The 27,291-nt window shown below is 46.8% G+C and overlaps 1 protein-coding gene across 1 annotated transcript; it reads right to left on the bottom strand.

Moving 5' to 3' along the window:
- Window positions 1–27,217, bottom strand: LOC142258817 (uncharacterized). The gene is made up of 5 exons (XM_075331408.1): window positions 27,086–27,217; window positions 26,881–27,004; window positions 26,702–26,799; window positions 26,414–26,504; window positions 1–3,588 (listed from the first exon to the last, which is right to left on the bottom strand). The coding sequence occupies exons 1-5, from the start codon at window positions 27,107–27,109 to the stop codon at window positions 1,877–1,879; spliced, it is 2,049 nt and encodes a 682-aa protein (XP_075187523.1). The 5' UTR covers window positions 27,110–27,217; the 3' UTR covers window positions 1–1,876.
- Window positions 27,218–27,291: the final 74 nt, after the last annotated feature.

Here is a 27,291-nt window from a genome sequence, read left to right as displayed (position 1 = left end):
TAGTGAGAAATTGCAGTAATAAGAGTATTGTATCCAAGACATTTACTGCCATAATGAGGGAACAGGTTGGGCGACCTCTGCTCCAGCAAAAAGAAATGAAGGAAGAAGAAATGAAGAACATTAGTTTAGATACTCAGACTTTATTGGAAAAAATGTTTTGAGTGACAGGTTATTGGGACAATTTAGTAAGTATTTATAATCAAAGCCCCCTTAGAGCAGGGGTCTCAAACTCATAGAAAAAAAAATGAGAGGGGACGAATACTTTGCAGGTCAAAGTGACATTTTTAATTATTCCATGTTTTTGTCTATACACCTTTGGATCACTTTTTTTAACATTTTGCTTGTTTCTTATGACATGACAAACCAGCACTTTTTTGTTTAGTTAAGTTTATATATAAAAAAACATTTTAATGCCAAAAAAAATTTGTGCTCTATTTTGTTGTTTTTTTTTTACATTTTATCCCCTTCTTGTAATATTGTTTTACAATTAACAACATCATACAGTAATCTTAGCTAACATCTTTTAGTAATGTCCCCCATCCTTGTAGTATTGTGCCCATCCTTGTGCCCTGTAGTATTGATTATTTTTGTGCCCTGTAGTATTGTGTCCATCCTTGTGCCCTGTAGTAATGTGCTCATCCTTGTGCCCTATAGTATTGTGCCCATCCTTATGCCCTGAAGTTTTGTACACAATAGTATTGTCCATCCTTGTGCCCTTTAGTATTGTGATCATCCTTGTGCCCTATAGTATTGTCCATTCTTGTGCCCTGTAGTATTCCATCCATCCTTGTGCCCTGTAGTATTGTATCCAATCTTGTGCCCTATAGTATTGTGCCCATCCTTGTGCCCTGTAGTAATGTCCCCTATCCTTGTAGTATTGTGCCAATACTTGTGCCCAGTAGAATTGTGTCCATCCTTGTGCCCAGTAGTATTGTGCTCATCCTTGTGCCCATCCTTGTAGTATTGTGTCCATCTTTGTGCCCTGTAGTATTGTGCCCATCCTTACGCCCTGTATTGTTCCCATCCTTGTAGTATTGTGCCCATCCTTGTAGTATTGTGTACATCCTTGTGTCCTGTAGTATTGTGTACATCCTTGTGTCCTGTAGCATTGTACCCATCCTTGTAGTATTGTGTCCATCCTTGTGCTCATCCTTGTAGTATTGTGCTCATCCTTGTACCCTGTACTATTGTGCCCATCCTTTAGTAATACACCAAAAAAACCATTCTCCTCACCTTTCCTCACTTCCCTCTTATTAGGCTGTGTGACAATGATCACTGTTGGCAGCGTTTTGGGTGCAGCATATTTCAGCTGCGTCCAAAACGCTGCGATATACAGTACAAGCAAAAAGGATTCTTAAAGGGCCAGCATGCCCTAACCTGGAATAACATCTCAGCCAAGGGCTGAGAGGCACTAGATAGTTAAGGCATCCTCCCTCTATGGTAGATACCTGAGCAATATGGTATAATCTTTGAAACAAGAAGAGGGAGGAGGAATGTTGGGTATTTTTGGGGGAGGGTTACAATACTCTTGTCCATATAGTGAATATATAACAATGTGAAATGTTCAATGTACATGGAATATTACTTTGATTTTTAGAAAACAGACATCTATTAGTAACTGTATATATTATAATACTAATGTAACTTCTAGCAAGCTTTCCCTTTCTAGTTCACTTGCTTTTTTTTTTACACTATCTCTTGTGTTTTCTTGTTCAGTTTGTCAAATATATAGTTTCTTCTCATGTGAATTTTCTTAGTGGTCATCAAATTAAAATTTAAGTAACACATTTGTCATCTTCTAGGTATGATAATGGCTTCTGCCCTTGTGAGTTTTGTGATGTTTAAAAAGATCACATTTGTGTGTAAAATATTTACCTCATTCTAAACATGTCAAGGGTTTCTCCCTTGTGTGAATTCTTTGGTGTTTAGAAAGATTAGATTTTTTGTTAAAACATTTCCCACATTCTGAACATGAATATGGCTTCTCCCCCGTGTGAATTATCTCGTGTTTAACAACACATGTTTTAGATGCAAAACATTTCCCACATTCTAAACATGAGAATGGCTTCTCCCCTGTGTGAGTTCTCTGGTGTATAACAAGATATGATTTCTGTACAAAACATTTCCCACATTCTAAACATGAAAAAGGCTTCTCCCCCGTGTGAGTTCTCTGGTGTGTAACAAGATCAGGTTTTTTGTTAAAACATTTCCCACATTCTGAACATGAATAAGGCTTCTCCCCCGTGTGAGTTCTTTGATGTGTAACAAAATTTGATTTCTGTGCAAAACATTTCCCACATTCTGAACATGAGAATGGCTTCTCTCCTGTGTGAGTTCTTTGATGTATAACAAAAAGTGATTTGTGTGCAAAACATTTCCCACATTCTGAACATGAATATGGCTTCTCCCCAGTGTGAGTTCTCTGGTGTGTAACAAGAACTGATTTATTGTTAAAACATTTCCCACATTCTGAACATGAATATGGCTTCTCCCCCGTGTGAGTTCTCTGGTGTCTAGCAAGATCAGGTTTTTTGTTAAAACATTTCCCACATTCTGAACATGAAAATGGCTTCTCCCCAATGTGACATCTTTGATGCACAACAAGATCTGATTTTTGAATAAAACGTTTCCCACATTCTGAACATGAGAATGGCTTCTCCCCCATGTGAATTCTCTGGTGTTTAACAAGACATGTTTTAAATGCAAAACATTTCTCACATTCTGAACATGAATATGGCTTCTCCCCAGTGTGAGTTCTCTGGTGTTTAACAAGATCGGATTTATAGTTAAAATATTTCCCACATTCTGAACATGAGAATGGCTTTGCCCCTGTGTGAATTCTCTGGTGTATAACAAGATTTGTTTTAAATGCACAACATTTCCCACATTCTGAACATGAGAATGGCTTCTCCCCTGTGTGAATTCTCTGGTGTATAACAAGATATGTTTTAAATGCAAAACATTTCCCACATTCTGAACATGAGAATGGCTTCTCCCCTGTGTGAGTTCTCTGGTGTATAACAAGATTTGCTTTTTGTGTAAAATGTTTCCCACATTCTAAACATGAATATGGCTTGTCTCCAGTGTGAATTTTCATATGTGTAACTAAATGTGATTTATGTGCAAAACATTTACTACATTCTGAACATGAATATGGCTTCTCCCCCGTGTGAATTCTCTGGTGTATAACAAGCTCTGATTTTTTGTTAAAACATTTCCCACATTCTGAACATGAATATGCCTTCTCCCCTATGTGATTTCTCTGGTAACTAACAGAGTCTGAAGAAAATTGTTTCTCCCCTGTGTGCATTTTTTTATGGATTTTTCGATATTCTGAAATTGAAAATGGCTTCTTTGAAATATGAGCATTTTGATTTTTAATGCCTCTTTTGTTTCTGTTAATAGTATGTGATGAATCAAAAGGTAAGACTTGTTTAAAAGAATCAGATGATAGATCTTTGCTGTGAAGGGATGATGGTATATCTTGAATAGTGGGATTTGCTTCAGTTATATCTTGTGGCATATTAGGGTCATCTGATTTAAAAACTGAAGATGTCAGTTGTGCCTCTAATCTCCTGGTGTAGTCATCTGCCAAGAATAAAAATAATTTTTAATAATATATACAAATTTAAGGATATAATTTATAAAATAGCTTGTAACACCGTAACCAGCATCCCCTTACTGTCCTGCCCCCTTTCCTAGGTAGAGACACCGGCACACTTACTATCCCGGCTGCTTATAATGGTTTCCATGTCCCCGCTGCCATCTCCCAGGGCCTGCGCACACCAAGCAGGTCTCCTGTGAGTTTGCACAAATGTATTCTTAAAGGGCTAGCGTACCATAACCTGGAACAGCATCTTAGCCTAGGGCTGAGAGGCACCAGATAGTTAAGGCATCCTCCCTCTATGTTAAACCTACATTAGACCTGCATCTTAGTACAAGTATATCAAAGAAGCAAAATAAATCCAAAAACTAATTACATCTTTATTAATATGATACAAAAAACATCATAAATTTATCACATAATCAGAGATGGGTATCAAAACACACACAGTTAAAAAATAACCCCTTAAAAACAGAAAAAATCCTGGAGCAGTGTGGTTATTAGCTATTTCATAAGGGTGGTCAGAAGAGAGAATAATGCAATCAATTAAATATACCAAACATGATACCACAAACTGACAATCTGGCAGTTTTAAAGGCGAACTTATTCACCCATAATGGGGTTTCAATTTTAAAGTGACGATGCCTTAGAGGTACATGATATACAGGAGCATCACTGCAACCTTACACATATATACATAAAATAGTATGGCACAATGTTATTATAGAATTCCCCATATATGCAAAATGCCCACATTCAATTCAATATACCTCCATATATCATCATCATCAATCCTGCAGAGCAGCCAAGAGAAGGGGAACATCAGGCTGCCAGAAGACAATTTGAAAAGTTAGAGACCTCTACCTGAAGAACCACACTGCTCAGCACCTCTACGCGTGTTTCACACTCGCTTCGTCAGGAGGTGCTGTGACAGGGGAATGGTCACCATTATATAGCGCTAGACTCACCTGAGGCCCATTAGTGGCGTGCACTGCATGGCGGCGGCCATGCCGCCCACTTCAGCTGGCGTCCCGGAAGGTACGATGCGCATGCGCGCTAATCGCTTTACATCTGGATGATGATCTTATAATGATGACTGCTGATGTAAAATCATTATATACGTCTATTGCACACTCTGATGGGTTAAGGGCTGTTGAATTCTATTTGGGCACTACCTCTCTGGATAGTGATCTTGTTTCTCTCCTGCTCACCCTGCTGAAATTTATCCTCACCCACAACTTCTTCCTGTTTAAGGGGCGCTACTATCTCCAGGAGAGGGGCACTGCCATAGGGGCGTCTTGTGCGCCCTCGCATGCGTGCCTCTTCTTGGGCTATTGGGAGCGCTCCATTCAATATCCTGACAGTGATAATGGTTCAGTCTTGTTGTGGGTAAAGTATATAGATGATGCGTTTGGCAGGGTGGGCAGGAGGAGCTAAAGGGGTTTATGCAGGGGCGTAACTACCGCGGTCGTCATTGCAACCAGGCCCGGGAGCTTAGGGGCCCGGCGGCCGCCCGGAAGTTCAGCATCCAGCTCCTGTCAGTGAGGGAGGAGCTGCGCTGATCTGTCACAAACCACGTGGCGGCTACATGACCGGCTACCGCCGACATCGGCCCCCCCTGCCTGGTGTCAGCGGCGGCAGCGGGGCCCCCTCCCCCGTCACCGCGCACAGTAATGTTGAAGCATAGAGCTGCCGGCGGCACTCTATGCATTATCATTCCCCTCCCCCCCTGTGCCTGCACGGTGACGTCACTCCTGTGCGACTGCTGTACTCAGTGTGCAGAGCGCACAGAGCGCAGGACGGGAGGATGCCGACCGGAGCACCGGGAGAACGAGAAGGGGGGAGGACGAGCAGCGGTGGAAGAGGAGGGCGGTCAGGACACAACAGCGGCTGGGGAATGAGGGGAGCAGTGAGGACGAGCAGCGGCTGGGGAATGAGGGGAGCAGTGAGGACGAGAAGCAGTGGCATGAGGAGATGTGAAGACAGAGCAGGAAGAGAAAGGGTGAGTACTTATATATATATAAATTAGTGAATACACGGTGGCCAGAGGCCTGAGGAGGCTCATTATACATGGAGGCCTGGAGAGGCTGTCTGCATTAGTATACATGGAGGCCTGGAGAGGCTGTCTGCATTAGTTTACATGGAGGCCTGGAGAGGCCGTCTGCATTAGTATACATGGAGGCCTGGAGAGGCCGTCTGCATTAGTATACATGGAGGCCTGGAGAGGCCGTCTGCATTAGTATACATGGAGGCCTGGAGAGGCCGTCTGCATTAGTATACATGGAGGCCTGGAGAGGCCGTCTGCATTAGTATACATGGAGGCCTGGAGAGGCCGTCTGCATTAGTATACATGGAGGCCTGGAGAGGCCGTCTGCATTAGTATACATGGAGGCCTGGAGAGGCCGTCTGCATTAGTATACATGGAGGCCTGGAGAGGCCGTCTGCATTAGTATACATGGAGGCCTGGAGAGGCCGTCTGCATTAGTATACATGGAGGCCTGGAGAGGCCGTCTGCATTAGTATACATGGAGGCCTGGAGAGGCTGTCTGCATTAGTATACATGGAGGCCTGGAGAGGCTGTCTGCATTAGTATACATGGAGGCCTGGAGAGGCTGGCTGCATTAGTATACATGGAGGCCTGGAGAGGCTGGCTGCATTATTATACATGGAGGCCTGGAGAGGCTGGCTGCATTAGTATACATAGAGGCCTGGAGAGGCTGGCTGCTACATTACACATGGAGGCCTAGAGAGGCTGGCTGCATTAGTATACATGGAGGCCTGGAGAGGCAGGCTGCATTAGTATACATGGAGGCCTGGAGAGGCTGGCTGCATTAGTATACATGGAGGCCTGGAGAGGCAGGCTGCATTAGTATACATGGAGGCCTGGAGAGGCAGGCTGCATTAGTATACATGGAGGCCTGGAGAGGCTGGCTGCATTAGTATACATGGTGGCCTGGAGAGGCTGGCTGCATTAGTATACATGGAGGCCTGGAGAGGCTGGCTGCATTAGTATACATGGAGGCCTGGAGAGGCTGGCTGCATAAGTATACATGGAGGCCTGGAGAGGCTGGCTGCATTAGTATACATCGAGAGAGGCTGGCTGCATTATTATACATGGAGGCCTTGAGAGGCTGGCTGCTATATTATACATGGAGGCCTGGGAAGGCTAGCTGGTATATTATACATGGAGGCCTGGAGAGGCTGGCTGCTATATTATACATGGAGGCCTGGGGAGGCTAGCTGGTATATTATACATGGAGGCCTGGAGAGGTTGGCTGCATTATCATATGTGGAGGCCTGGGGGGGCTGCATAATAAACATGAAGGACACCTTATACATGGACTATAGGGGTGTATTATACATAGAGGTCTATGAGGCTGCATTATACTGGAGGTCTATAGGGCTGCATTATACATGGAGGTCTATAGGGCTGCATAATACAAAATGAAGGACACCTTTTACGTGGAATAAAGGGGTGCATTATACATGGAGGAGTATGGGGCTGCATAATACAATGTGAAGTTTTATGGGGTTGCGTTATAATACATATAGGTCTATGGGGGATACATTATAATATATGGAGGACTATGGAGCCTACCTTATACATGGACTATGGGGGTGCATTATAAAACACGGAGGACTATGTGGTGCAGTATAATATATGGAGTACTATGGGATGAATTATAATACATGGAGAACTATGGGAAATGCATTATAATAGATGGAGGACTATGGAGCTGCATTCTAATATGAAGGGTTATGTGGGACCCTTTATATTATATGGAGGGCTTTGCGGGGGCCATTATTGTATTTAGAGAACTTTATACAAGGGGGACAAAGATACAATCAGGGGATAGGAACGTTTTGTGCTGAGTGAAAAAGGCTCTTTCCCTCAGCACCCAGCTTTCCCATGCTCTGCTATACATCTCTCAGCACTCAGCTTTCTCATGCTCTGATATGGGAAAGCTGGGTGCTGATAGAGGGATTTCAGGGTGCTGTGGGCGAGAGCCAAGTGTCAGCGTCATTATCCTGTACCCCAAGTGTCAGTGTCATTATCCCCTACCCCAAGTGTCGGTGTATGTGGAGGGGGGGAGCAGGTCTGAACTTTGCACCGGGGCCCATCCAACTCTAGTTACGCCACTGGGTTTATGTGCTCATTGAATGTAAATGATTCTAATATAAAACTAACTTATTACAGCACTGACTCAACAGAGTTTCTGGACATCAGAATAAAGAAGGGAGCGGATGGTTCCGTTGTGACGGATATCGTTAGAAAAGGAACAGCTGTAAACTCCCTTCTTAGTGCAAAATCATCTCATCCACCACAAGTTATAAATTCTATACCAACAGGTCAGTTTTTAAGAGCCCGCAGGGTATGGTCAGACATTGAGTTATTTGAGGGGCAGGCGAGGGATCTTAAGAGACGGTTTAAGTCCCGCCACTATAGTGATAGGTTGATTCAATCTGGCTATGAGAGGGCAAGAAATACCCCGACGGATAACTTGCTTAAATCTAACATCAAAAAATAGGATAATCAAGTCAGATTTATTACGGCCTATCATTCTCAGTGGAGGAAAATGAATGAAGTTGTTGCACGCTATTGGCCGATACTCCTATCTGATGGTGATCTAGCAAAAGTCAATTCGGATAAACCATCAATAACACCACAAAGGTCAAGGACCCTTAGGGACATGATAGTGAGAAGTCACCATGTCCCACCCCCCTCTACGTTTCTGGGTGTGTCAAAAGGACCCAGATGGGGTTCATATTCTTTTGGAGACTGTGGGGCTTGTTCCCAAATGGAAAGGTTTCATAGTTTCATAGTTTTTAAGGTTGAAGGGAAACTCTAAGGGGTACTTTGCTCACTACGACATCGCAGGTGCGATGTCGTTGGGGTCAAATTGAAAGTGACGCACTTCCGGCATCGCAGGCGACATCGTAGTGTGTAAAGCCTAGATGATACGATTAACGAGCGCAAAAGCATCGTAATCGTATCATCGGTGTAGCGTCGGCGTAATCCATAATTACGCTGACGCGATGGTCCGATGTTGTTCCTCGCTCCTGCGGCAGCACACATCACTGTGTGTGAAGCCGCAGGAGCGAGGAATATCTCCTACCGGTGTCACCGCGGCTCCCGTAGGATATGCGGAAGGGAGAAGGTGGGTGGGATGTTTTCATCCCGCTCATCTCCGCCCCTCCTGGCCGCCTGCCGTCGCAGTGACGCCGTACGATCCACCCCCTTAATAAGGAGGCGGGTCGCCGGCCAGAGCGACATCCCAGGACAGGTGAGTCCATGTGAAGCTGCCGTAGCGATAATATTCGCTACGGCAGCTATCACGAGGATATCGCAGCTGCGACGGGGGCGGGGACTATCACACTCGACATTGCATCGGCTTGCGATGTCGTAATGTGCAAAGCCCGCCTAAGTGCATCTAGTTCAACCCGTAGCCTAACATGTTGATCCAGAGGAAGGCAAAACAAAAATCAATGTGGCAAACAAGCTCCAATGGGGAAAAAAAATTCCTTCCTGACTCCACATACGGCAATCAGACTAGTTCCCTGGATCAACACCGTCATAAAATCTAATATACATAACTGGTAATATTAAATTTTTCAAGAAAGGCGTCCAGGCTCTGCCTAAATGTTAGTAGTGAATCACTCATTACAACATCATGCGGCAGAGAGTTCCATAGTCTCACTGCTCGTACAGTAAAGAATCCTCGTCTGTGATTATGATTAAACCTTCTTTCCTCAAGATGTAGCGGATGCCCCCGTGTTCCAGTCGCAGGCCTAGGTGTAAAAAGATCTTTGGAAAGGTCTCTGTACTGTCCCCTCATATGTTTATACATTGTGATTAGATCCCCCCTAAGCCTTCGTTTTTCCAAACTAAATAACCCCAAGTTTAATAACCTGTCTTGGTATTGCAGCCCACCCATTCCTCTAATAATCTTGGTCGCTCTTCTCTGCACCCTCTCCAGTTCAGCTATGTCCTTCTTATATATCGGTGACCAGAATTGTACACAGTATTCTAAGTGCGGTCGCACTAGTGACTTGTACAGAATAAGAACTATATTTTTTTCATGAACACTTATACCTCTTTTAATACATCCCATTATTTTATTAGCCCTGGCAGCAGTTGCCTGACACTGTCCACTAAAGTGAAGTTTACCATCCACCCATACACCCAAGTCTTTTTCTGTGCCTGTTTTACCCAGTGTTCTACAATTAAGTACATAATCATAAATATTATTTCCTCTACCCAAGTGCATGACCTTACATATATCTACATTAAACTTCAATTGCCACTTCTCAGCCCAATCCTCCAATTTACATAAATCTCCCTGTAATATAAAATTATCCTCCTCTGTATTGATTACCCTGCAGAGTTTAGTATCATCTGCAAATATTGAAATTCTACTCCGCATGCCCCCAACAAGGTCATTTATAAATATGTTGAAAAGAAGCGGGCCCAATACTGACCCCTGTGGTACCCCACTATGAACTGAGTGAGCAAGGATGGTTGACCTTAGGGAGATCAACATCCACCACTGCGGAGACACCATCACGTGTTTCTCAACGCAGTGATTCTAGAGCAATGCCCCCTGGGAAATATTCAAAGCAAGAATGCCTGCGGAGACACCATCACGTTTCTCAACGCTGGCAGGAAACTAGCCAGGTCTTTCACCGGGAAGGAACAACCACGGGAAGGGCAGTCTCCAGTCAAGGAGACCACCTATGCCAAACATGGTATCCATCCACAGACAGCCGTTTCGGGGTATTTGCCCCTCATCAGTGTGGAGTAGGAATCTGGCTAGTGGGACATTGCCTAGTAAAAGACTATGTGAGCAAGGATGGTTGACCTTAGGGAGATCAACATCCACTACTGCGGAGACACCATCACGTGTTTCTCAACACAGTGATTCTAGAGCAATGCCCCCTGGGAAATATTCAAAGCAAGAATGCCTGCGGAGACACCATCACGTTTCTCAACGCTGGCAGGAAACTAGCCAGGTCTTTCACCGGGAAGGAACAACCACGGGAAGGGCAGTCTCCAGTCAAGGAGACCACCTATGCCAAACATGGTATCCATCCACAGACAGTCGTGGTTGTTCCTTCCCGGTGAAAGACCTGGCTAGTTTCCTGCCAGCGTTGAGAAACGTGATGGTGTCTCCGCAGGCATTCTTGCTTCCACTATGAACTGAGACCCAGTCCGAGTACGTACCATTAACCCCTTAACGACCGTGGGCAGTAAAATTACGTCCTAGCGGTCATAACGTTACTGTCCGCGGTCTGCTTGCAGCAGCATGCTGCGATCGGCACACATCTCAGCTGATTTTCACAGCTGAGATGTGTGCCTGCTAGGCACGAGCAGAATCGTTATCTGCTCGTGCCGTTTAACCCCTTATATGGCGCTGTCAATATGTGACAGCGCCATTATAAGCGCGATCGTGGTAAAACTTTTATACTTACCGCCCGATACCGGAAGTCACGTGACGCGATCACGTGACTTCCGATAGTTGTCATGGTAGCACAGGGTCATGTGATGACTCCTGTACTACACATGACTTGCTTTCACTTTCGCTGTGCCCGCTGCACAGTGAAAAAGACAGTGAGCGTATCTGCTGTTTACAGCTAGGTAGCTATGATCAGCAGATAGTGCAGAGCGATCGGATTGCTGATCGCAATAGCCCCCTAGGGGGACTAGTAAAATAAAAATAAAAGTTAAAAAAAGTTTTAAAAAATTAAAAAAAACAAACAAAAAAACCTAAAAGTTGAAATCACCCCCCATTCGCCCCATTGAAAATTAAAGGGTTAAAAAAATAAAAAATACACACATTTGGTATCGCTGCGTTCAGAAACGCCCGATCTATCAAAATATAAAATCAATTAATCTGATCAGTATACGGCGTAGCGGCAAAAAAATTCCAAACGCCAAAACGTTTTTTTGTCGCCACTACTTTTGCGCAAAATGCAATAAGAGGCGATCAAAACGTAGCATCTGCGCAAAAATGGTACCGTTAAAAACGTCAGCTCGAGACGCAAAAAATAAGCAGTCACTGAGCCATAGATCCCGAAAAATGAGAACGCTACGGGTCACGGAATATGGCGTAAAACGTGCGCCACTTTTTTCGGACAAACTTCCGATTTTTTTTAACCCCTTATATAAAAAAGTAAACCTATACATGTTTGGTGTCTACGAACTCGCACTGACCTGAGGCATCACACCCACACATCAGTTTTACCATATAGTGAACACAGTGAATAAAAAATCTCAGAAACCATAGTGCTATCGCACTTTTTTTGCAATTTTTCTGCATTTGGATTTTTTTTTCCATTTTCCAGTACACTATATGGTAAAACTGATGGTTTCATTTAAAAGTATAGCTCGTTCCGCAAAAAATGAGCCCTCACATGACCATATTGACTGAAAAATAAAAAAAGTTACGTCTCTCAGAAAAAGAATAGCGAAAAAAAATACGGAAAGCGAAAAATCGGCCGGTCGTGAAGGGGTTAATAACCACCCTTTGTTTCCTATCACTGAGACAGTTTTTAACCCAGTTACACATATTTTCCCCTATCCCCATTATTCTCATTTTATGTACCAACCTTTTGTGTGGCACCGTATCAAAAGCTTTTGAAAAGTCCATATACACAACATCCACTGCATTTCCCTGGTCCAGACTTGAACTTACCTCTTCATAGAAGCTGATCAAATTAGTTTGACAGGATCGATCCCTCATAAACCCATGTTGATACTCTGTCATAAGGTTATTTTTCTTGAGATACTCCAGTATAGCATCTCTCAAGAAACCCTCAAGGATTTTACCAACCGTAGAGGTTAAACTTACCGGCCTATAATTTCCCGGCTCAGTTTTTGTCCCCTTTTTGAATATTGGCACCACATTTGCTATGCGCCAGTCCTGCGGTACCGACCCTGTTATTAAGGAATCTGAGAAGATTAAAAATAATGGTCTGTCTATCACAGAACTCAATTCCTGTAGTACTCTGGGGTGTATGCCATCCGGGCCCGGAGATTTGTCAACCTTAGTGATTTTGAGGCGGCGGCGTACTTCCTGCTGGGTTAAGCAGGTAATATTCAAGGGTGAATTTATGGTATCACTGGTCATGTCATCTGCCATGGCATTTTCTTGTATAAAAACCGTAGAAAAAAAGTCATTCAGCAGGTTGGCTTTACCCTCATCCCCCTCCACCAAGACTATTTTTAAGGGGGCCAACACTATCGCTTTTCACTTTTTTACTGTTCATGTAGTTAAAAAATATTTTAGGATTATTTTTACTTTCTCTCGCAATGAGTCTCTCTGTCTCAAACTTAGCTAACTTAATTTGCTTTTTACATATTTTATTTAAATTTTCTATAATTATATAATGCCTCATCACTACCTACCCTCTTTAATTCTTTTAAGGCTTTCTGTTTTTCTTTTAATACTTCCCTTACAGCTCTATTTAGCCATAGGGGTTTCCTCCTATTTCTAGCATGTTTGTTCCCATAGGGTATATTTTCTGCACAAGCCCTATTCAGGATGCTCATAAATGTCTCCCATTTGCTTTGTGTACTTTTATTACTTAGTACATCATTCCAGTTTATTGCACTAAGATCATCTCTCAACCATTTAAAATTTGCTTTCCTGAAGTTTAGTGTCCTTGTAGCCCCTCTACTAGACATCTTACTAAAGAATACATGAAAACTTATTATTTTTGATTACTATTCCCCAAGTAACCCCCAACTTGTATATTTGATATGCGGTCTGGCCTATTGGTTAGTACAAGGTCTAGTAGTGCTCCCCCTCTTGTGGGGTCCTGTACCATTTGTGAAAGGTAATTATCTTTCATTGTTATCAAAAATCTATTTCCTTTGCTGGAACTGCAAAGTTTCTGTAACCTAATTTATATCAGGATAGTTAAAGTCCCCCATAATAATTACGTCTCCGAGACTCGCTGCTTTATCAATTTGCTTGATTCCTCCAATACTAAGTCCTAAAAAATTGTGCATAACATCAATTGTAGGACAACTTTTGTAGTCTACTGGGCAAAGTGTCCTTGTGGACTTATATATGTAGGATTGATCTCCTGGGAATTTAGGGTTGGGGTCCTTATCACATTAGGGATATCAAAAAAACGGCAAAGGTTGAGAAACCAGAAGACTTTGAGGCCCTTAACAATATACCTAAACATTTTAGGGAAAAACATAGCTGTAACTGGCGCCTCCTCAAGTTTAGAGGGATAGAGTTTATTTTGGTACAAGGGGAGGTGATCACAGGAGGGTTTTGGACCAGAAGGAGGTAAAGTGGATCACCATGCTGGAACCTGTGAAATCACAGGGTTTGAATGATCTGGTGTCTTTTAAGCCTTTCCTGTGATCATCTTCCCTTTAAAATACTAATTGAATTTTGATCTATGTCCTCGTGCGTTTGTTGTACGTTCTCTTGACTAATTCATGTTCTGCACGTTATCTGCTATTTGAGCCCTTGACCTGAGTGGCCCCCACCAATTCTTCACTCTCTGTTTGATTTTTATGGTCATTATTTTAATTTTTTATTTTTAATTTTATGTTGTCCTATTTTGTACATCGTTTGGTGGGAGCAGCCGTTTAAGAAAAAAGGGAATTTTGTTTACTTACCGTAAATTCCTTTTCTTCTAGCTCCTATTGGGAGACCCAGACAATTGGGTGTATAGCTTCTGCCTCTGGAGGCAAAAGGCACAAAGTATTACACATAAAAAAGTGTAACCCCTCCCCTCTGCCTATACACCCTCCCGTGGATCACGGGCTCCTCAGTTTTGGTGCAAAAGCAGGAAGGAGAAAACTTATAAATTGGTCTAGGGTAAATTCAATCCGAAGGATGTTCGGAGAACTGAAGACCATGAACCATAAGAACAATTCAACATGAACAACATGTGTACACAAAAGAACAACTAGCCCAAAGGGCACAGGGGCGGGTGCTGGGTCTCCCAATAGGAGCTAGAAGAAAAGGAATTTACGGTAAGTAAACAAAATTCCCTTTTTCTTTGTCGCTCCATTGGGAGACCCAGACAATTGGGACGTCCAAGAGCAGTCCCTGGGTGGGTAAAAGAATACCTCAATCGAAAGAGCCGAAAAACGGCCCCCTCTTACAGGTGGGCAACCGCCGCCTGAAGGACTCGCCTACCTAGACTGGCGTCTGCCGAAGCATAGGTATGCACTTGATAGTGCTTCGTGAAAGTGTGCAGACTAGACCACGTAGCTGCCTGACACACCTGCTGAGCCGTCGCCCGGTGCCGCAAAGCCCAGGACGCACCTACGGCTCTGGTAGAATGGGCTTTCAACCCTGAAGGAAGTGGAAGCCCAGAAGAACGGTAGGCCTCGAGAATCGGTTCCTTGATCCACCGAGCCAAGGTTGACTTGGAGGCCTGAGAGCCCTGACGCTGGCCAGCGACAAGGACAAAGAGCGCATCTGAACGGCGCAGGGGCGCCGTGCGAGACAGGTAGAACCGGAGTGCTCTCACTAGATCCAAAGAGTGCAAATCCTTTTCACACTGGTGAATTGGATTAGGGCAAAAGGAAGGCAAGGAGATATCCTGATTTAGATGAAAAGGGGATACCACCTTAGGGAGAAATTCCGGGACAGGACGCAGAACCACCTTATCCTGGTGAAAAAGCAGGAAGGGAGCTTTGCATGACAGCGCTGCAAGCTCAGACACTCTCCGAAGTGACGTGACTGCCACCAAGAAGGCCACCTTCTGCGAAAGACGGGAGAGAGAGACATCCCGCAGCGGCTCAAAAGGCGGCTTTTGAAGAGCCGTCAGGACCCTGTTAAGGTGCCAAGGTTCCAACGGACGTTTGTAAGGTGTGACTATGTGGCAGACCCCCTGCAGGAACGTGCGGACCTGCGGGAGCCTGGCTAGACGCTTTTGAAAAAACACGGAGAGCGCCGACACTTGGCCCTTGATAGAGCCGAGGGACAAACCCTTGTCCATTCCAGATTGGAGGAATGAAAGAAAAGTGGGTAAGGCCAACGGCCATGGAGAAAAAACGTTATCAGCGCACCAGGACAGGAAGATTTGCCAAGACCTATAATAGATCTTGGCGGATGTTGGCTTCCTGGCCTGTCTCATGGTGGCAATGACATCCTGAGATAACCCTGAAGACGCTAGGAGCCAGGACTCAATGGCCACACAGTCAGGTTGAGGGCCACAGAATTCAGATGGAAAAAACGGGCCTTGTGACAGCAAGTCTGGGCGGTCTGGAAGTGCCCACGGTTGACCCACCGTGAGATGCCACAGATCCGGATACCACGACCGCCTCGGCCAGTCTGGAGCGACGAGAATGGCGCGACGGCAGTCGGACCTGATCTTGCGTAGTACTCTGGGCAGCATTGCCAGAGGGGGAAATACATACGGCAGTCGGAACTGCGACCAATCCTGGACTAACGCGTCCGCCGCCAGAGCTCTGTGATCCTGAGACCGTGCCATGAAGGCCGGGACCTTGTTGTTGTGCCGTGACGCCATGAGATCGACGTCCGGCGTTCCCCAGCGGCGACAGATCTCTCGAAACACGTCTGGGTGCAGAGACCATTCCCCCGCATCCATGCCCTGACGACTGAGAAAATCTGCTTCCCAGTTTTCTACGCCCGGGATGTGAACTGCGGAGATGATGGAGCCTGTGTCTTCCACCCACTGCAGAATCCGCCGGACTTCCTGGAAGGCTAGACGACTGCGAGTGCCGCCTTGGTGATTGATGTAGGCGACGGCAGTGACGTTATCCGACTGGATACGGATCTGCCTGCCCTCCAGCCACCGATGGAAAGCCAATAGGGCTAGATATACTGCCTTTATCTCCAGAATATTGATCTGAAGGGACGATTCTATCGGAGTCCAGGTTCCTTGAGCCCTGTGGTGGAGAAAAACCGCTCCCCAACCTGACAGGCTCGCGTCCGTGGTGACCACAGCCCAAGTTGGGGGTAGGAATTATCTTCCCCCCGACAGAGATGTGGGTAGGAGCCACCACTGAAGAGATGTTTTGGTCGCAAGGGAAAGAGACGTTCTTGTCGAGGGAAGCCGCACTCTTGTCCCATTTGCGAAGAATATCCCATTGGAGTGGCCATGGATGAAATTGTGCAAACGGCACTGCCTCCATAGCTGCCACCATCTTCCCCAGGAAGTGCATGAGGCGCCTTAAGGGGTGTGACTGACTCCGAAGAAGTGATTGCACCCCTGCCTGCAGCGAAAGCTGTTTGTCCCGCGGTAGCTTGACTAACGCTGGCTGTGTGTGAAACTCCATCCCGAGGTAAGTCAGTGATTGGGTTGGGGTCAACTTGGATTTCGGGAAGTTGATGATCCACCCGAACTGCTGGAGAGTCGCCAGAGCGACGGTAAGGCTTTATTGACACGCCACCCGAGAAGGGGCCCTTACTAGGAGATCGTCTAAGTAGGGGATCACCGAGTGGCCCTGAGAGTGGAGGACCGCCACGACGGACGCCATGACCTTGGTGAAAACCCGTGGGGCTGTCGCCAGGCCAAAGGGCAATGCGACGAACTGAAGGTGTTCGTCCCCGATGGCGAAACGTAGGAAACGTTGATGTTCGGGTGCGATCGGCACATGGAGATAAGCATCCTTGATGTCGATCGATGCCAGGAAGTCTCCTTGTGACAACGAGGCGATGACCGAGCGGAGAGATTCCATCCGAAACCGTCTGGTTCTCACATGTCTGTTGAGTAGCTTGAGGTCCAGAACGGGACGGAATGACCCGTCCTTTTTTGGCACTACGAACAAGTTGGAGTAAAAGCCGCGACCACGTTCCTGAAGGGGAACGGGGATCACAACACCTTCTGTCCTTAGAGCGTCCACTGCCTGAAAAAGTGCGTCGGCCTGAGCGGGGGGCGGGGAGGTTCTGAAGAAACGAGCCGCAGGACGCGAGCTGAACTCTATCCTGTAACCCTGAGACAGAATGTCTCTCACCCATCGGTCTTGAACATGTGGCCACCAGGCGTCTCCAAAGCGGGAGAGCCTGCCACCGACCGAGGATGCGGTTAGGGGAGGCCGAGAGTCATGAGGAGGCCGTCTTGGAGGCAGTGCCTCCTGCGACCTTTTGGGGGCGTGACTTGGACCGCCACGCATAGAAGTTCCTCTGGCCTTTCTCCGGCCTGTTGGACGAGGAGGATTGGGGCTTGGCGGAGGGACGAAAGGACCGAAACCTTGATTGTATTTTACGTTGCTGAGGCTTCTTAGGTCTGGACTGGGGTAAGGAGGATTCCTTAATAATCTCATCCAATCGTTCGCCAAATAAACGGTCGCCAGAAAAAGGCAGACCAGTTAAGAACCTTTTGGAAGCAGAGTCTGCTTTCCATTCGCGCAGCCACATGGCCCTGCGGACTGCCACGGAGTTAGCAGATGCTACAGCCGTACGGCTAGTGGAGTCCAGGACGGCGTTCATGGCGTAGGACGAAAAGACAGATGCCTGGGAGGTCAAAGACGCAACATGCGGAGCAGAATTCCGTGTGACAGCATTAATCTCACCCAGACAAGCCGAGATCGCTTGGAGAGCCCACACGGCGGCAAAGGCCGGGGCGAAAGACGCGCCCGTGGCCTCATAGATGGACTTCACCAAGAGCTCTGTCTGTCTGTCAGTGGCATCCTTCAGGGATGAGCCATCTGCAACAGACACAACGGACCTAGCAGCCAATTTGGAGACTGGAGGATCCACCTTGGGAGAGTGAGCCCAGCCCTTAACAACTTCAGATGGAAAGGGATAACGCGTGTCAGTATGCCGTTTAGCAAAGCGCTTGTCCGGGACCGCTCTGGGTTTCTGGACAGCATCCCTGAAGTTAGAGTGATCAAAAAACGTATTGCGTGTACGCTTGGGGAACCGAAACTGGTGTTTCTCCTGCTGAGAAGCCGACTCCTCCACGGGAGGAGGCGGGGGAGAGAGATCCAACACCTGGTTGATGGATGAAATAAGATCATTTACTAAGGCATCCCCCTCAGGTGTATCAAGGTTAAGGGCGAAGTCAGGGTCAGAGCCCTGAGCTCCCACATCCGCCTCGTCTTCCTGAGAATCCTCCGAGCAGCGTGAGGAAGACGGGGAAGAGTCCCAGCGAGACCGCTTAGCCGGTCTGGGACTGCGGTCCGGGCAGGAGTCCTCCGCCTGAGACCTAGGGGCCAACCTGGGAGCGCGCTGCGGCGCGGACCGAGAGGGGCCTGGAGGAGACAAGCTAACAGGAGCCGGGGCCTGTGAAGGGTCCGGTCTGGACTGCAATGCCTCCAGGAGCCTAGAAGACCATTTGTCCAAAGACTGTGCCATGGATTGAGAAAGAGACTGAGAGAGTTTCTCAGCGAAAGAGGCCAACACCGGTGACTCTGTCCCTGCAGCCTGCTCAGGGGGATCAGGGGAGTCTCCCTGAGCCGAGGGGTCCACCAGTGCCCGAGGCTCCGGCTGAGCAAGCGTGGCAGGAGTCGAGCACTGCTCACAGTGAGGGTACGTGGATGCCACAGGCAACATAGCCCCACAAGAGGTACAGGCCGCGAAAAAAACCTGTGCCTTAGCAGCTTTGCTCCTTGTGGACGACATGCTGTTGTCTCCTAGGAGAGTGACCACTGAGGGTATATGGGGAAAAAAGTATACGGACTGACCGAACAGATATATATATCTATTATATATATATATATGTATCTATTCCGGCACCCCAGGGGGGCCAGCACCGGGTGACCGGTGTGGCTTACCGACCGCTAACGAGCAGAGTGTGTCCTCCAGATTCCCTGCCTTGGATCCCCCGGAGCTGCTGAGCTGTGTTCACTGAGAAGCATCCACCGGCAGAATGCCAGAAAATGGCCGCCGGAGCTCTCAGGGGAGGAGTGGGGCCGAGGGAGGCGCCAGCAAAGAGCGGGAATCTGGGGTCCCCACAGTGGTCAGTGAGGGGGGAGGAAGACATGCAGGATGCTCCAGCCCTCACATCCGACGTCATGTCGGAGAACCCGCCCTTACCCCTGACAGGCAGGCCCGGGGGCGGGATTTTTGCGACTAGGCCGCGGTGAAGCCGGGGACTAAATTTGAGGCCGCGCCTGACAAGCAGGCACGGTCGGCGCGGAAGTCCACCGGCCTCCTCAGTTTTACAACTACCACGGCTTCCAGGAAGAAGGTGCGCTCTCTGCACGATCCCCTACGGGGACACAGAGTACCTTTAAGTTGCAGGGCCCGGTCCCTGGGGTTGAAGAGGCTCCGGTCCGGCAGGTTCCCTCAGGGGCTGCGGATGGAGCACGGTCCCGGTAAATGGAAGACCGCTCAGGATCCCACTTCTCCCAGAGCCGCATAAGGGATGGTGAAGGAGACGGCATGTGGCTCCAGCGTCTGTACCCGCAATGGGTACCTCAACCTTAGCAACACCGCCAACATAGTGGGGTGAGAAGGGAACATGCCGGGGACCCCGTGGGGGTCCTCTTTTCTTCCAACCGACATAACTAAGTCTGAGAATTCATGAGTGGATGTGTGCCTCCTTCCACACAAAGCATAAAACTGAGGAGCCCGTGATCCACGGGAGGGTGTATAGGGAGAGGGGAGGGGGTTACACTTTTTTATGTGTAATACTTTGTGTGGCCTCCAGAGGCAGAAGCTATACACCCAATTGTCTGGGTCTCCCAATGGAGCGACAAAGAAAACTACCATATGTGAATATGTGCTCTACATCTATGAGGGAATTGTACCTGAATGATCCATTAATTAAACTGTTGTATTGTAATATGTATTTTTGTATGATAATATACTTGGATTTGGTTCATATGCATTATCTGGTTATGGCTATGTGGCGCACAATCTTATCTTGGGATAATTAATGGGTTTTTTTTATAACCTATATGGGTGAATGGGTGTCCCTTGGAACCCTTATGTGCTATATTGCCATATCCTCTTTGTTTTCCTGTATGGATTTAACTGAATTGAAATAATGATTGATTTGTACCCAATCTGTGTATTTTCTTATGTGCACAATAATGTCGTTGTCTCAGATCATTGGTACTGTATATATTTTTCATAAACTTTCCCGTTTATGGTGGGTTGCCAGTACTGCTGCCCTCACCTAAGATGGCGCTGGACGCGCTGATGCCTGTGCGCACTCTGTGTGCTGGTTTCTGTCCCTCCCCTCCGGTTGGCGCCCAATGAGTGAAGCGTTTAGCGCGCATGTGCATCGTACCTTCCGGGACGCCAGCTGGAGTGGGCGGCATGGCCGCCGCCAAGCGATGCGCACCACTAATAGGCCTCAGGTGAATCTAACGCTATATAATGGTGACCATTCCCCTGTCACAGCACCTCCTGACGAAGCGAGTGTGAAACGCGCGTAGAGGTGCTGGGCAGTGTGGTTCTTCAGGTAGTGGTCTCCAACTTTTCAAATTGTCTTCTGGCAGCCTGATGCTCTGATGTTCCCCTTCTCTCCCTTGCTCTACAGGGTTATATGATCATATATGGGGGTACATTGAATTGAATGTGGGCATTTTGCATATATGGGGAATTCTATAATAACATTGTGCCATACTATTTTATGTATATATGTGTAAGGTTGCAGTGATGCTCCTGTATATCATGTACCTCTAAGGCATCGTCACTTTAAAATTGAAACACCATTATGGGTGAATAAGTTCGCCTTTAAAACTGCCAGATTGTCAGTTTGTAGTATCATGTTTGGTATATTTAATTGATTGCATTATTCTCTCTTCTGACCACCCTTATGAAATAGCTAATAACCACACTGCTCCAGGATTTTTTCTGTTTTTAAGGGGTTATTTTTTAACTGTGTGTTTTGATACCCATCTCTGATTATGTGATAAATTTATGATGTTTTTTGTATCATGTTAATAAAGATGTAATCAATTTTTGGATTTATCTTGCTTCTTTGATTATACTTGTACTAAGATGCAGGTCTAATGTAGAGTTAATATGTTTGGTTTGGTAGATATGCATTCATAAAATATGGATCTCTATTTCCGTTTTTGAATTTATCCTCCCTCTATGATAGGTGCCTGAGCACATCGGATCGCACACACAGTCAGATCGCACACATAAGCAGATCGCACACACAAACATTGGATCACACGCAAACATCAAATCACACACACACACAAACATCGGATCGCACACACACACACACACACATCGGATCGCATACACACTCACCTCATCCAGCGACACCGATCTCTTCTCGCCGGGAGAATCCTGGGAGGCAGTGCAGTGGAGCGCACTGAACAGGACCTGCGGCGGGACACGTGACTTGTCTCATTCCCTGCTGCCGTAAGTGCTGGATGTGATGTGAGTGTGTGTGTGTGTGTGTGTGTGTGTGTGTGAGATCTGCTGTGTCTGCAATCGGCTGTGTGTGTGCCTGCGATCGGCTGTGTGTGCCTGCGATCGGATGTGTGTGCCTGCGATCGGATGAGTGTGCCTGCGATCGGCTGCGTGTGCCTGCGATCGGCTGCGTGTGCCTGCGATCGGATGCGTGTGCCTGCGATCGGATGCGTGTGCCTGCGATCGGCTGCGTGTGCCTGCGATCGGCTGCGTGTGCCTGCGATCGGCTGCGTGTGCCTGCGATCGGCTGTGAATATCTGCGATCTGCTGTGTGTGTGTGATCGGCTGTGTGTGTGTGTGCCAGCGATCTGCTGTGTGTGCCAGCGATCTGCTGTGTGTGCCAGCGATCTGCTGTGTGTGCCAGCGATCTGCTGTGTGTGCCAGCGATCTGCTGTGTGTGCCAGCGATCTGCTGTGTGTGCCAGCGATCTGCTGTGTGTGCCAGCGATCTGCTGTGTGTGTCAGCGATCTGCTGTGTGTGTCAGCGATCTGCTGTGTGTGTCAGCGATCTGCTGTGTGTGTCAGCGATCTGCTATGTGTGTCAGCTAGCAGCAGGGTAGGACGGCGTGCAGCACCCACCGGAGATCACAGGAGGACCTTGGAACCACGCAGACGTCCTGGTCTGGTGAGTATGAGTCTCCTGGGAAGTGGGCGTCTGCTTTTTTGGGGGGTAAACTTACCCCCAACCTTGTTTCTCCAAGAATAAGACCTCCTCCAAAAATAAGCCCTAGTTCTTTTTTGGGGAGCAAAAAAATATAAGACAGTGTCTTATTTTTGGAAAAACACGGTAGTTGTCAGGTCCCATTAAACTTTTTGAGTTGTATGCTGTCTGTGCAAATGTAGTGCCTATGACTATATCAGGGTGCTGCAGGGAACTGCACCTTCTCTTTTCTGGTGCAGGGCCCACCTCCCATGGTTCCAGGTACCTGAAAACTAGTGTCACATCCACTAGCACCACAAATTCCAAATCACATCTCACATCATGACCTGTCAGACACACCAGTGGGTTGGTCTAGCTGGAAAAGGGCCACTCACGTAGGGGTCAGGCAGACTGGTGGGAGGAGACAGAGTGTGTGCTCCAGGGGAGCAAGAAGAGAGGGAGTTCAGTGAGAGCCCTCAAAGAGTGAGGAGCTGGGGAGTAGTAGCTCCCGGGGAGCGAGACCAAGGTTGGGTCGCAGGCAGTGGTCCCCAAGAGTCGGGGACCGGTAGCAGTGACATTGGAAAAAGGGTGCGACGGACATAGTCGTGAAGGACTGTCGGCATCAGAGAGTACAATAAACGGAACGGTACCGAGCACAACGGGGTACAGGACCCTAAGTCAGGAACAGATTCAACGACCTGATAATTAACCTGGAGGGAGAGTGTCTTTATGAACTTTTCTAAGAGCTCAGAGATTGAAGGCATCAGCACAACCAAAGGGATAGGGCTTTCCAGACAAAGCAATTTACTACACATACTACACATACCACTACACATAGGGACGAGGGCCCTGACAGCTTCAAGCCAAAGGGCCACAACAGACAACTAAAATTGTGCACGGAGGCAGGGTCCGGACTATCAAGTGACACCGGTAGGAGTATTACCTGGACGGGCTCCCCGCAGCGGCAGTGGTACACAGAGACCTTGGTTTACTACAGTGTGTGCGTCTGCTTTATAATCCTCATCCAACACCACAGCAATCACAGTGAGCACTCTGACCCTGCACCCTGTCCTCCCTATCGTACCAACAACCCTGAGCCCGGGGCCATCCCTACCTGTGGAGGGACTAACAACTGGCTCCTTAACGCCATCTGCCCCAGTGCTCCCCACAGCAGCGGCGGTACTCCCATTACCGCAACCCACAGATGGCGTCACAAACTCTTCCCCTGTAAATATCCCACTTTTAAAAAAAGATTCAAGTGTCCGCCAAACCGGGTCCGGAGACCCCCCCCTGATCCTGGAACCAAGCAGCCCGACCAACACCGGGGCGGTACACAAACATGTATGGAACCTATTATCCGCTGTGCCAGCTGTACCTGCTGCATCTATCTATCTGTACCAGCTGTGTCTGCCGGACCTGCAGAATCTACCAGTAGACCATGATGTTCAACCCTCTTTGTTCATTTTGCCTCCTCTATACTGGAATAATAAGCCATTAGATAGTGTTTTGTTGGCCAAAATTATACCAAACTGCTACTTTGTCAGTGGAGTAATGGAGGGTTCCACAATTGTGGTAGCTGAAAGACTCTTGATTATAAAGAGATATGGCTTCATCATCCAATCCAGCAAAATCCCAAAGACAAATGTCCTCGATGTTTCTCAGCCTTGTAGTGGCTCAAACACTGTTAGTATCTACATGTTTGGCATTGCAAGAAACCACATAAAAATTTACAGATTGCGTGTCTCGTGGAGCAAGAGATGGGTACTGTATATTCTGCACTAAAATGCCATTAATACAATTTTCAGTCTACATCATCCACTTCTTGCTAATTTACTGAGACTGTCTGTGGAGTCAAAAGTAGTCATTTACACTAAAGAAGAAAACAGTAAATGCTATTTACTGACTGTATGTTGTGGTATTTGACCACTTTTAATTCTTTAAATGTTTTGTCGAATTTCAGTTTTTATATTTTTTTAAATAAATGGAAAACACATCAACCTTACATTACAGCTAAGAAAGTAGAATATGCCACAGAAAAAAGGTCTCAGAAACACTGGGATCAGATTCAGCATTACAAAGGTGTTATCATGTAAAGTGACAGATGTCAGATTGGAGAAATGGGGCCTGGATAGGAGCAGAAAACTGGCTGCAGCGGAAAGCCATGATATAAGAGCGGCTTTGGTACTAACTACTATAGAGAAACTGTGACTATAGACAATAACACATCTACTAAAATGACCGCCCTCCCCCCGACAGCCTTCACCGTCAGTGATTTAGTAACTAGAGGTGACACATCTGGAGTAATTACAGTATGTGGCTCGGGGGCTCTCGGCAATCCAAACTATTGTAGGGGCCAATATCTTCTGTCAGATGAGTTTCTTGAAGAAATATTAGACATTAACTTTCTGCCTCTCGGACTCCACAATGGACGGCTCCAGTACAAGTTCTTATATAATGGACATTTGTAGAATTCAGAGAAAATATCTTTCAGGCTCTTCAAGGTAAAAATATCAGATCTTTGTGTGTTATTACTTTCCTTTTTTTTCTAATTATATCTTTGAAATCATGTGGGTGGGCTGCCCGGCCTCCATGTACCCACTGTGGGGTAATTCTAACCTCCCTCATATGTTACAGTTACCCTGTGCCAAACTCTGGATATAAACGCCCCTATCAGCACATTCATCAGAAGGGAGAGAAGGAAGATCCATCAATAAGATGCTGAGATTCTAGGAAGATGGAGTCATTGCTCTCAGTGGGAGAAACAATAAGAATCTTGTAGTTATGATACTTATTAATGAAGAACAAAAATAAAATAAATGATGTTACAAAGCAAGCTTTCCAGATACTGAGGACTCTTCATCAACTACAAGATTATTATTCTGTTTCTCCCACTGAGAGAAATCAATCTTTATTCACCTGGTGAACACGGCACCAAACTAAGAATCTAGGACGTCATCAGCATAATTACCCTCCGCTTTCTCTTAGGGGTCCACCATACAGATTAGATTTTTCTTTGCAGATTAGAAATCTGGGCAGCTAAAGCCTGCTTTACACGTTACGATTAAGCATACGATGTCGTATGTGATCGTAACCGCCCCCATCATTATGTGCGGCACGTTCAATTTGTTGAACGTGTCGCACAAACGATTATTTCCCGTCACACGTACTTACCCGTCCATACGACCTCGATGTGGGCGGCGAACATCCATTTCCTGGAGTGGGAGGGACGTTCGGCGTCACAGCGACATCACGCGGCAGCCAGCCAATAGAAGCGGAGATGAGCGGGACGTAAACATCCCGCCCACCTTCTTCCTTCCGCATAGCCGGCCGGGAGCCGCGGGACGCAGGTAAGCTGCTGTTCATCGTTCCCGGGGTGTCACACACAGCGATGTGTGCTGCCCCGGGTACGATGAACAACCTGACGTTCAATTTTTAGGAATTGAACGACGTGCATGCGATGAACGTTTTACCTTTCAATCGCAATTGCACGTAGCTGTTACACGCTACAATGTAACTTACGATGCCGGATGTGCGTCACTTGCGACGTGACCCCGCCGACACATCGTAATATATATTGTAACATGTAAAGCGGGTTGAAGAGTCAACAACTTCTATTTCAGGGGATAGGATGGATCCTACCTGTAAGATCTGGCTGATACAGATCTCACTCCAACAGAAGGGCGTCCAATGCCCAAAATAATGAAGATACTTTTGGGTGGAGGAGCATGTGGTGGTCTAGCAGCAGAATGGTGACCATTTGATATGGCCGTACTACAACCCTGATAAAGCAGCCACAGCCGGTGACTTAGAAGAATCTGTGACTTCTCTGCATTTAGTGGTCACTACTCACCTGGGCGGTCATATGTAGGAATCTCCTCTTTACTCCGCTCATCACCCCTCACATATGTCTCTGTAGTATTAATATGGGGCAGATCTTCCCCCTGAAACAAATATTGTAAAAGTCACAGACAGATGGAGAAGTCCCATCTATGATCAGCTCTAATCCTGCCATCTCCACCGCTCTCATTACACAAGTATAACACATATAATACTGGAGGATAAAACAAGACTGAGCACAAGACCTTCACAGCCGTCTACACATCATAGGGAGATTTCATGGCTCCTTCTCTCCATCTACCTGATGGTCCTGAGGAACATCGGGATCTTCTTGGTTACAGTCCTGTGGGAGAAGAGGACGGGGACATCTCTCTGGTGTTGTCCTCTTACTGGATAGACCTGGAGGAGACACATACAGGGACTGAATTCATTCCTTACATACAGATAATTATAGGCCGTGTGTATTTAGTCCTGTATTACCTGGTGATGTGAGGGGCTGGGGATCCTCCATCATGACGTCCTTGTACAGATCTTTGTGTCCTTCTAAATACTCCCACTCCTCCATGGAGAAATAGACGGTGACGTCCTGACACCTTATAGGAACCTGACACATACAATGATACCGTCACCCCCGATCCCTTCATAGCGTTACTGTATAATGTCCCAGCATTCCCAGCAGTGTCACCTCTCCAGTCAGCAGCTCAATCATCTTGTAGGTGAGTTCTAGGATCTTATTGTCATTGATGTCCTCATGTATCGAGGGGTGAGGTGGAGGCCCCGTGATTGGGCTCAGGGGTATTCCCCATCCCTCAGACACCGGGGCCTGACAGCGCTCACTAGAGGTCTTCTTCACTACTGTGTAATCCTGGTTATGGAGAGACACAGTAATAA

This window comes from Anomaloglossus baeobatrachus (genome assembly GCF_048569485.1).
Source record: "Anomaloglossus baeobatrachus isolate aAnoBae1 chromosome 5 unlocalized genomic scaffold, aAnoBae1.hap1 SUPER_5_unloc_12, whole genome shotgun sequence".
In the NCBI taxonomy this organism is placed as follows: domain Eukaryota; kingdom Metazoa; phylum Chordata; class Amphibia; order Anura; family Aromobatidae; genus Anomaloglossus; species Anomaloglossus baeobatrachus.
This window is presented reverse-complemented; position numbering and strand designations above follow the sequence as displayed.